Here is a 10,346-nt window from a genome sequence, read left to right as displayed (position 1 = left end):
CCCCGTTGAGCCACTGAATTAATACACCAGGGGGTTGACTCAGCCTGTCATCCTTCCGAGGTCGGCGAAATGAGTACCAGTATACTGGGCCGGTGTATACCCCGGTTAAAATAGGTGTACCATATCCCTGTGTCGTAAGAGGCGACCAGGGTTGCGTCAGGAAGGGCATCCGGCGTAAAACATGTGCCAAATCACTATGCGGATCATAATGGATGATCCGCTGTGGCGACCCCTAACGGGAGCAGCCGAAAGAAGAAGAAGAAAGTCGAGTGACCTAGGCCGCTGAGATGCATCAGTAGTTTATGATGATGGGTGCACCGGAGTGTGGTTAAACAGTCATGTGACCCACCCATGTTCCAATGATGTGCTGAGCCGTGTTGTGCCTGTGTCCGAAATATAGCCTGTTGTTTCCACTTCAGAGCCTGCGTCCCCGTCTATCTAGTACATTACAGCTGCTAAAGTCATTGTCACAAATGGATGTTTGGTCCAACTCTCGTCGGTGTGGTTTATGATTTTTCACCCACCCTGCATCATTGGATTTGACCCAACCCACCTTAAATTGTCTGTTTGTCTTTCACATCACTCCTTTGTAGATATGCTCACCTTTCACCCTCTTCCTGTTATTTCTGTTAATATTTTGTAGGGGATGAGGATGTGGGACTTTCAGTTTAGCTTCGACAGATACGTCATTGGACGAAGAATGACAGTGCAATTTTGAATCTTAAATGGTAGTCGTGCAATAATGAGTAGATTTTCACTGACTCACCTCTCCCCACCACCAAAAATCTACTATATAAATGGCAGTCCTTCTGTCTGTCTGTCTGTCTTTTTTTGTGACGAATAAGCTCCTCGATCAGTGAACCGATCTTGATGAAACTTTACACATATATAGAACTAACATTCAGCTCCAGGATGCGCCAAGTGGCTCTCCATAAAAATGGAAAATAAATATATATATATATATATATATATATATATATATATATATATATATATATATATATATATAATTTCCATTAGAAAAAAAAATGGCTTTCGAATAGTGCGCCGGCGTATTAATCATAACAAAAGGCTTCATGGTTAAAAACGCTCAGGTTTTTTGAAATACAAAATGTTCGTATTCGTTGACTTTTTAAACATACACATTCTCCTCCTGTTATTTGAATTCTCGAACTGCACGCGCAAGGCAACAGCTAACTGCTGATTGATCTGCTCATGAAAGAGCCAGGCAAGTGGAGTCAGCTGCAAAAAGACAGACAGACAGTTGGTCGCTTAACTGCAAATAGAGCGTCACACCGATGGGCAAGAGAAGCACACAACTCACGTTCCAGCTTTCTAGGTCCGGGTTTTGGCAGGACATCAAGGACAGTTGCCACTGCTGCTAGAAACATTGAGTGGCTCAAGGCCACCTTCAACTATGACCTATCTGAGGATTACGACAGCATAAAGCCTTCCATAAATCTGAGGAATAAAAGAAGCCTTCCCAATTTTCTCCATACAACTAATGCCTCAGTCTAACTAGCGTGAGGAAAATAGGGCAAATTTCCCGGGTATTCCCGGGTACTTCAGCTCGTGAATTATATAATTGAAGTCTTTCCTCGCACTGACACCATGTCAATGGTACTTGATTTCATGCTGAATGGAGTTTTGATAGATGTTTTGGAATCGTTTTATTGTTTGACTCATTGCGTGCACTTTTCTCAGTGTTGTGGCTAATGGCTGCCAAGTGGGAACTCGAAGAAAATCTATCCTCGGACGGCGCGCGAAGCTTATTCCTGCGAGCTTTGCGTTTCCATCCAGATTCACGTAAACTTTTCCAAGAGGTGCGTTTTTTGAGCAAGGATTAAAGTGGGATCATTTTTTTCCATGTAAACTTTATTTTCTATTTCCGATTGTCAATGACTGCCTCTCCATCTTGGATTGGCCATTGGAGCAGAATGATGGAAATTTACGACCTGAGCCAATAAAACAACACTCATTATGGAACGTAGATAACACTCTGTTTTGCATTTGTGTGCTTTATTGTTTTCAAGTTTCGTTTGTTTGATTGTTTGTTTTTTATTCATTAGTTTTGTTCCACGAGTGAAAGGCAATGAAGGCCTAAAAACTGATAAGATCTGACTGCTCTTCCTTGAACAACAAGCTGATTGGATTGTGTTGATGGAGCTTCAGAGCCCTTTTAAAGTCTATTTTGTTTTATAACTATTTGTGGTCACACCTGCCTATCTTGCCTCAAATAATGGGGTCAGGTGCTGTGGCTTTACTCGGATCAACGCTGAGTTGCTTTTCCTATGTGAAATACGTTGGATTCTCGTAAAGAGGATTGGCTTTTGAGATGAATTTCACCAAAATAACAGCAAAAAGAAATTTTGTTTTTCATCTCCTCCACCACCGAAGGTGGAAGAAGGTTTTGACCCATGTTATTTGGTGAAATTTTTTTTTCACCAAGTATGTTGGTCTGTCATGTTTGTTTATTCATTTGTCTCTGTCTGTCTGTCTGTCTCACATTTTTCGTGCCACAGTTTTCAAGCAGTCGTTCTGATTTCTTTTTTTTTGTCTACATAAGTAATCGGCCAAGGACATCAACGCAAAATTTTGGTGAAGATACGAATCTGAATCCAGATGTCTGAATTTTGTATTTTTTAAAAAAAAGTAATTTTTCACCATTGAGAGAGAGAGCACAATATCTCAAAAGGTTATGGATGGATTTGGATGGAACTTAGTAGACAGGTTTGGTCAGTTACAAGAACAAATAGATTCAATTTTGGTGAGGATACGAGAATTATTTATTTTCGAAGTGATTCTTCACCATTGAGAGATGGGGCCAAACTATGTATATAATGATATCTCAAAAAGTTGTGCATGAGTGGGATAGGTGACAAAAACAAGCCGATTCGATTTTGATTAAGGTCCGGATTCAGGTCTGACCTATCAATGGGATACAAAATATAAACTGTTCAGCCTGGCGGAGATATGCGCTCCACTGAGTGCTGTTCCATTTTGCCAAGTGTCACTCCATGAGTGATTTTTTTTTTTCTTTCGTTTGCAGGATATCTCAAAAAGTTGCTGGACCAGTTGGCTGTGTGACAAGGATGAATTGCTTAGATTTTGGTGAAGATCTGGATTTGATAAAAAAAATTTTTTAGTGATTATTAACCATTGAGAGATGGGGCTAAAAACTATATATGGCATGATATTTGAAAAATTATTGGGCCTGATGTTTTCTACTGGATTAGGTCTTCCATGGTGGAGGTATGCGCTCTACCAGGTGCCCTTCAAGTTTGATATATATTCATCGTTTTACGTTTTTGCTATTATTCTATCAAAATTCCATGGGAAAGACTGTTTCAGTGAGATGACCCTTTGATCATAATGCCACCCTTTGTTTTGACATCCAAAGAAAACATTGTTGCCGTACTTTCTCTTCGATGACCTAAAAATATCCTATTGATGTACATCTCCCTCGACCCCTCGGCCCTTGAACACGCAGTGATGTTGTTTGCTGAGTCCAGGTTAGCGGTTGATTCTGACCTTGGTCAAGCCACACCAAATATGGTATGTGCTGCCACCTTGGTTGATGCTCAGTATTTAGAGGATAGACGACAGATAACCCCTTTTGGTTGGTATCTAGGATATTTCTCTAGGATTTGCAGAAAGTTGGTGGCGTGAGCACCCTGTTGATTGTGGACAGGAAAAGAAAAAGGTGCCGTCATTTTCTGCTGGTGCTGGAACAATGTGTGCTTTGGGGGGGGGGAGTTTAAATGTGTGTGTGCAACAACTAGGCTGGGAGGATACCCCAGAGGTATGCACACTTGCCTCTCAGCCGTCTCACTTGAGTTTGAATCTTGGCCCAGCTATAAACTGTCATCTTTGAATTTTGCATGCAGTGCAAGGCAGTAATGTGTCCTGTCCCTTGAATGGATGTTAAATGGGTGTGGCATCTGGCAATGTTTAGTTGGTAGACCTGAAGAGTTGACGACCTATCGCCTGTTCGCCAAACAAATTCCAAATTCAAGTTTTCGCTATTGGAGGCTCTGCATCAGTGGCACAGCCATGTCCCCACCCCCCCAGCATATTATGCTACCTCTAGCGATGTGCTACATATGAATGGAGAAGGGTAACGGCTCTTTCCTGAGTCGGACTGTAGAAAAACCCAATAAAACTAGAAGGGCACTTGGTGGAGCGCACATCTCCGCCATGTAATGCCTGATCCATGAGAACATATCTGGCCCATTACATTTTTGAAATATTATGCCATACAGCACTATATCGTTTTTGGCACAATCTCTCAATGGTGAAGAATCACTTAAAAAATTGTGGTAGTCTGATCCGGATCTTCACCTAAATCTAATCGGTTCGTCCTTGTCACACACCGAACCTGTCCACAACTTTTTGAGATATTCTGTACACAGACAGACAGACAGACAGACAGATAGAAAGGGGAGAAAACATAACCTCCTTTACCTTCGATGGCAGAGGTAATAATCAGGAATACTCTGCTTACTAATCACGTAACAACAATGATATGACTGTTATGGCTCGACTTTATCCAGGTTTATGGGAGCCGCCCCTGGCAAAAAAATGCATGACCCGGCATGATTTAACTCTATAATTTAATAATAGAAAAATGTTTGGCTCAATTGAGCTCACCCAAAATTTATTGAATGGAAATGGGATAATAGCATGTGTTGCATCATTAATCCATCCAATATTGCTAATAAAACGTACTGTTTGTGCACATGATTAAATGATAAAATTGTTCTAAACTGTTCCTTTTTCGGTGAATAATCCACTTGAGATGTGTGTAGCTCGAATGCTGTCGCAGTAATGCCTGCCATACATGATTTTGAGTGGGCATTATTCATCTTCTGTGTTCTTTGTAGTATTTCCGCATGGAGCTGCTCCATGCCCATTCGCTGCACAATCGACGTTCCCTACTACAGAGGGCCAAGATTAAAGAGGTGAGTTCTATCATTTGTAAAAATATATTATTATTTGTTATATTATTGAGAGGGTATTTTAAAGGCTGTAGTGTGATGTTTCAGTGAAATTACCACCCTGAAAACCTCTTTTTTTTCCCCACCCCCCCCCCCCATTAGACTAAGTATGCGTTTCCACAAGGTGTAATGAATGGTGATGTTGCGAGAGTAGTATACAGAAAGGCAACAGCTCAGATCCCAGGTGCCAACCCATTGCATTATCATTAACCCCTGCACCAGTTTTCACTTTGTATTTGAAGAGAGCAGTCTTTTTCTACCAATGGTTGCACTCACGATGGATGTGAAGCCCTCTTCGTATGTTGCTTTGTGTGACAGATGCGGAATTCCACATCTTGCTGTTGAACATTGCCAAGTTGTTCTCCTTCACGCAGGAGCTGTGTGTGGAGATGCAGGCTGAGTAAGTTTTTGACGACCAGAATACAAAGTCTTAAATTCATCATAAAGCAAGGTTTTAATGGGTTTTATCTTTTTAGTGTTTTATCTGTTTTCGGATCAAAGAAAAATTTTATCCATCCATATCTTGTGCTGTGCAGCCTGCAGAAATGCCACTCCAATGACCCAGCAACCTGGGATATGATTGCAAAAGAACAGCTAGAAGAGCACTTGACTGAGGCCCCTGCAGAGGGTTATTTGTGCTTGGCTAAGAGGGAGAAGAAGAGTTACAGTGTGTACGAGGAAGCAATAAAGGTTCTTAACACAGGTAGGATTCACTCCTCATGAAGGAGAGCATACTAGTCTTGATGCCAAACAGCCATTTCAGGGCAAAGCGTGCTTTAGCGTCATTATGAATTTTTTTTTTTTGGTTGATTCATCATCTCTGAGCTATCCTGAATCAGAATCAGCCGGGTGCCAGACTCGCACCCTTGAGGATTTTTTTTTTTAGAGTCGAAAAACAAAATGGCTCCACCAACTTTCGATAAATTCTGTTTTGGGCTATATCTTCACTTCTTATGCACTTACAAACAATTTTGGTGTCTACTACTATATTTCATGCGACAGACAAGGTAAACGTTGATGATTCTCTCAAGATTGGACGACAACAGATGGCGGAATTTGAATCTGGATGGCCAACAAGCTTCAACAAGACACGAACCAAGAAAGTGACCCTGATGACTTCGACCAAAAGGAGCATCAAGCTGGAAGGAAGGCCAGTATATGATACCAAATTTATCTACACCTGAGTCATATGTCTCCAACAATACAGAGATATTGATATCAAGGATGTCCTCTCTTACGAACTGTCCCCTGTCCCAGCCTCCTTGTTTGATGAGAGCGTTGCGATGCGGGCTCAGTCGAAAGCAATCCTGAAGACGAAATAAAACTCCAAGTCGAATCCAAGGTGTTCCAGATGCTGTCATCATCGATGGATGCGCCATGTTATGGACTGTATATTGGCCCACAAATGGTACAGTTGAGGATTATGTGATCAACTTTATGGGAACCATCAAATACCACCTGGAGTGTTGTTACGTATACCTGATTTTCGACAGGTACATCAAAATCGGCACAAAACAAATGACGAGATCCAGTCACGCAGGTCATGATTGAAGTCGAAAACATCAACTCAACTAACACACAACACTTCCAGTGCAAAAAGTGGTCCTAAATGTAGCCTACAACAATGTACAACTGATCAATTTGATCTGTCAGTATCTGATGACCCACATTGTGGACAACCAGACCAAACTGGTGATCACCGGAAAAGATCCTACACCAGTACAAGCATGGAACAATTCCACTCTCCAGAGACGGGATATGAAAACACACCATGAAGAAGCAGATGCCATCATCATCCATCACTTAGTTAGAATTGTGTCAGGTGTCAGTGGTGACTCGCACATTAAAGTGGTCTGCGACGATACAGATGTCTTTGTCCTGTTGATTCATTTCTACCTCGAGGAAAAGATGACTGTGGATGTCGGCATGGAGAGTCCGTGTGCTGGGAGGGCGAACGTAGACATTCGCCAAACGGCACTGAAACACAAAAGCATCGCCAAATATCTGCCTGCTGTACATGCTCTGACCGGATGCGATACTGTGTCGTATTTGTTTGGCATTGGAAAGGCCACAGGACTGAAGGTACTACTGGGCGGACATCATCCCACCTTACTTGGTCAGCTGGAAGCAGACAAGGAAAAGATGATATCTGAGGCAACTACCTTCATTGCTGCCTGTTATGGTTCCAAAGTCGAAGGTGATATGTCCACACACCGGTATCAGTTGTGGAAGTCTAAGATGGCCAACTCCAAGATTACCTCTACTCCGAAATTGAAGTCGTTGCCCCCATCGCATGATGCCTTTGTTCAACATGTACATCGCGCTCGTCATCAAGTCAGTATATGGAAATCGGCCACTCAGTCAGACCCTCGGAACTGGGATCCCATCGAGTATGGATGGCAAGAAGGTGAGGACGGTGTGACATTGTGTCCAACCACACTTCCACCTGATGTGTCTGCTGCACCAGTCACCATTCTGCAGCTGATCAAGTGTGGATGCTCCACCAGCCGGCCATGTTCCACCGGGAGGTGTGGTTGTGTGGCAGCACAAATGGCATGTTCGATGTTTTGCAGTTGTGATACGGGATCAGACTTTTAACGAACAGACAAGGGCAGTAGCTGCTAATCACAACAACTATGACGAAGATTGAACATAATGTAGAACATTGCATCCTTAACAAAGTTAATATTTGTTTGCCTAAAAATAAAAGGTAATTTCAAAATTGTATACATGTACATACTCACTTTAAGACAGAACCCAAAGTCGTAGTCAACTTTCCACATGTATCTGGATATATTTGTGTAAAAATCGTATTCCAATATAATCATCAATTCATTTATCATTGCAAGTAAGTTACTTCAGCTGTCATTGACTATTATTGTTTGTAGTATTAATATTTGAGGGTTCATCAAATTCAATTTCTTACTCGAAGTGATCAGTGGAACTGCAAAATAGCCATTTTTCATATTAAAATGGTGGCCATCTTGAAAATATGAGACAGGTCTTGTATATACACCTTCAATTTTATCATTATCGGATTCCTTGACCATGAAAACATAGTAGTAGACACCAAAATTGTGTGTGTAAGTGCATTCGAAGTGAAGATATAGCCCAAAACAATTTATCGAAAGTCGGTGGTGGCCATTTTGTTTTTCACCTCCAAAAAATAATCCCTCAAGGGTGTGAGTCTGGTACCTGGCTGATTCTAATTCAGGATAGCTCAGAGATGATGAATCAACCAAAAAACTTCATAATGACGCCACAACGTGCTTTTTCACATTTCCGCTGGACTATACCTTTTTCCACAAAGCCAGAGCCCTCCATTTTGGTTTTCCTGAGAAACGGTGGTTGTGCTGTCCCCACCCAATCCTCCACCTTGGCTGCTTATGGGTATTTTACCTGCTTAGATAAATTGGTGATACAGACGACTTTTCGTTGACATGAACTTGTGGGATTTGAATGCAAAGGTCTGTTTTTAGCTGATGTATGTATGTGTTTGTTTATTTTTACTGATTAGAGGAGATGTGGAGATTTTACATCAACTTCTGCTTGTGTCGGCTACAGAAGAAAAAGGCACCGCAGACAGTGGAAAAGGTAGGAAAACCCTCTCTGCATCATTTCCACTGTGTATCATCTTGTTTGCATATCGCTTTGGATTTGGTCTCTTCCCCATTACCTTTGGTCTTTTGGGTGCAATTATGCACATGTCGATTTGCATACTTCTCCTAGATGACTATGCGTACACTCTCTGTGTTTGAACGTGCACACGATGCAGGCTTGCTGTCTGAGGAGCTCTACACACAGTGGGTAAGAAAACTGTTGATGGTTGCAGTTTGTGCTCGATTTGATGTCCACCTGTTATTCTGAACACTTCTTGTGTGAGCTTCACCTAGTGCTGTCTGTGCTGTCCACTTGTTCATTTGCAACAACTAATGGGCTGCCCACCCAGGTGTTGGTGCTGGGTTTGTTTATCCTGATGATGATCTTAACCCAAACCGATTCGTATTTTATTTTGAGTTGAAATGTCCTCACTGGTTACCTCCACTACGAAAGGTAGATGGAGGTTATCTTTTCACCTTTGTCAGTCTGCTCACAGACAGAGACAAACGATCTCAAAAAGTTGTGGACGGATTTAGACAATTTTGTGTACAGCTCAGGTGTGTGACTGAAGAATTGATTCGATTTTGGTGAAGACCTGGATCTGATCCCCCCCCCCCCCCAAGTGATTCTTCACCATTGAATGATGGGACTACAGCGATGTATAGCATGATTCAAAAAGTTATGGACGAGTTGTGACAAGAACAAGCCGATCAGATTTTGGTTCAGGTCTGGATCCAGATCCGGCCTATCAGAGGGATGCAAACATAAACTGTTCAGCCTGGCAGGGGTATGCGCTCTACTGAGTGCTGTTCGAGTTACCACCGCCCACCTCAGGTGGACAGTCGTTACGTTTTCACGTCTGTCTTGTCTGTTTGTCATTAAGTTTTGTTATGTTTGTGGGGTAGATGGAGGAACTTCATAGTAAAGGTAGGATTGTTTCGAATAGTTGGTCTGTGGATGAGCAGGAGATATGTTGATGTAATTTAAGTAGGGAAAACTGTCAGCTTAAGTTGTGTCATTGCATAGGGGGGTGGTGGTATGTTAGGTAGGGATTAAGGCTAATTCCTCCCAATATGTGATTGCCACCTGTGACCTTTTTCCTACGTTTTTGCATTAAACACACACACACACACACACACACACACACACACACACACACACACACACACACACACACACACACACACACACACACACACACACACACACACACACACACACACACACACACACACACACACACACACACACACACACACACACACACACACACACACACACACGCCATTTTCCCCGCTAAAGCAGGGGTTAGCCTTGCGGGCCCCATGACAATCTTCTCCACTTTACCCTGTTTTCTGCATCTCCCCTTCTTAATCCCCTTGCCCACATTTCCTCTTCCACCACATTCAGCCAAGTTTTGCTCGGTCTTCCCCGTCCTCTACTTCCGACGACACTCATTTCCAACACTCCTCTCACCCAGTCACTTTCATCCTTCCTCAACACATGACCCAACCATCTCAACCTGTTTCTCTTCACAACCTCCATCACAGACTCTATTCCCATCATCTTCCGCAAGTCATCATTTGTCTTGCTCTCTCTCAACGATAATCCACACATCCACCGAACCATTCGCATTTCCACCCTTTCCAGCCTTTGTTGCTGCTCCATGTTCAGTACCCATGTCTCACTCCCATAAATCATCGTACTCCTCACACATGTAGCATACACCTTTCCCTTCAGCTTCAACGA

The 10,346-nt window shown here is 42.4% G+C and overlaps 1 protein-coding gene across 1 annotated transcript in view; it reads left to right on the top strand.

The window, feature by feature from the left end:
- The window catches only part of UTP6 (UTP6 small subunit processome component), a 47,411-nt gene that overhangs the window by 6,165 nt on the left and 30,900 nt on the right, over positions 1–10,346 (top strand). Inside the window, exons 7-13 of the mRNA XM_085858099.1 lie at positions 1,705–1,823; positions 4,884–4,961; positions 5,100–5,181; positions 5,316–5,397; positions 5,534–5,700; positions 8,515–8,591; positions 8,727–8,804. Of these exons, the coding sequence (XP_085714225.1) occupies positions 1,705–1,823; positions 4,884–4,961; positions 5,100–5,181; positions 5,316–5,397; positions 5,534–5,700; positions 8,515–8,591; positions 8,727–8,804 (683 nt within the window). The remainder of the gene's footprint in view (positions 1–1,704; positions 1,824–4,883; positions 4,962–5,099; positions 5,182–5,315; positions 5,398–5,533; positions 5,701–8,514; positions 8,592–8,726; positions 8,805–10,346) is intronic.

The sequence above is a fragment of the Eptatretus burgeri genome, chromosome 15, assembly GCF_056783735.1.
Source record: "Eptatretus burgeri isolate ZD-2024b chromosome 15, Ebu_testis_v1, whole genome shotgun sequence".
In the NCBI taxonomy this organism is placed as follows: domain Eukaryota; kingdom Metazoa; phylum Chordata; class Myxini; order Myxiniformes; family Myxinidae; genus Eptatretus; species Eptatretus burgeri.
Note: the sequence above shows the minus strand (reverse complement) of the source record. Positions and strands in the feature narration are given on the sequence as shown.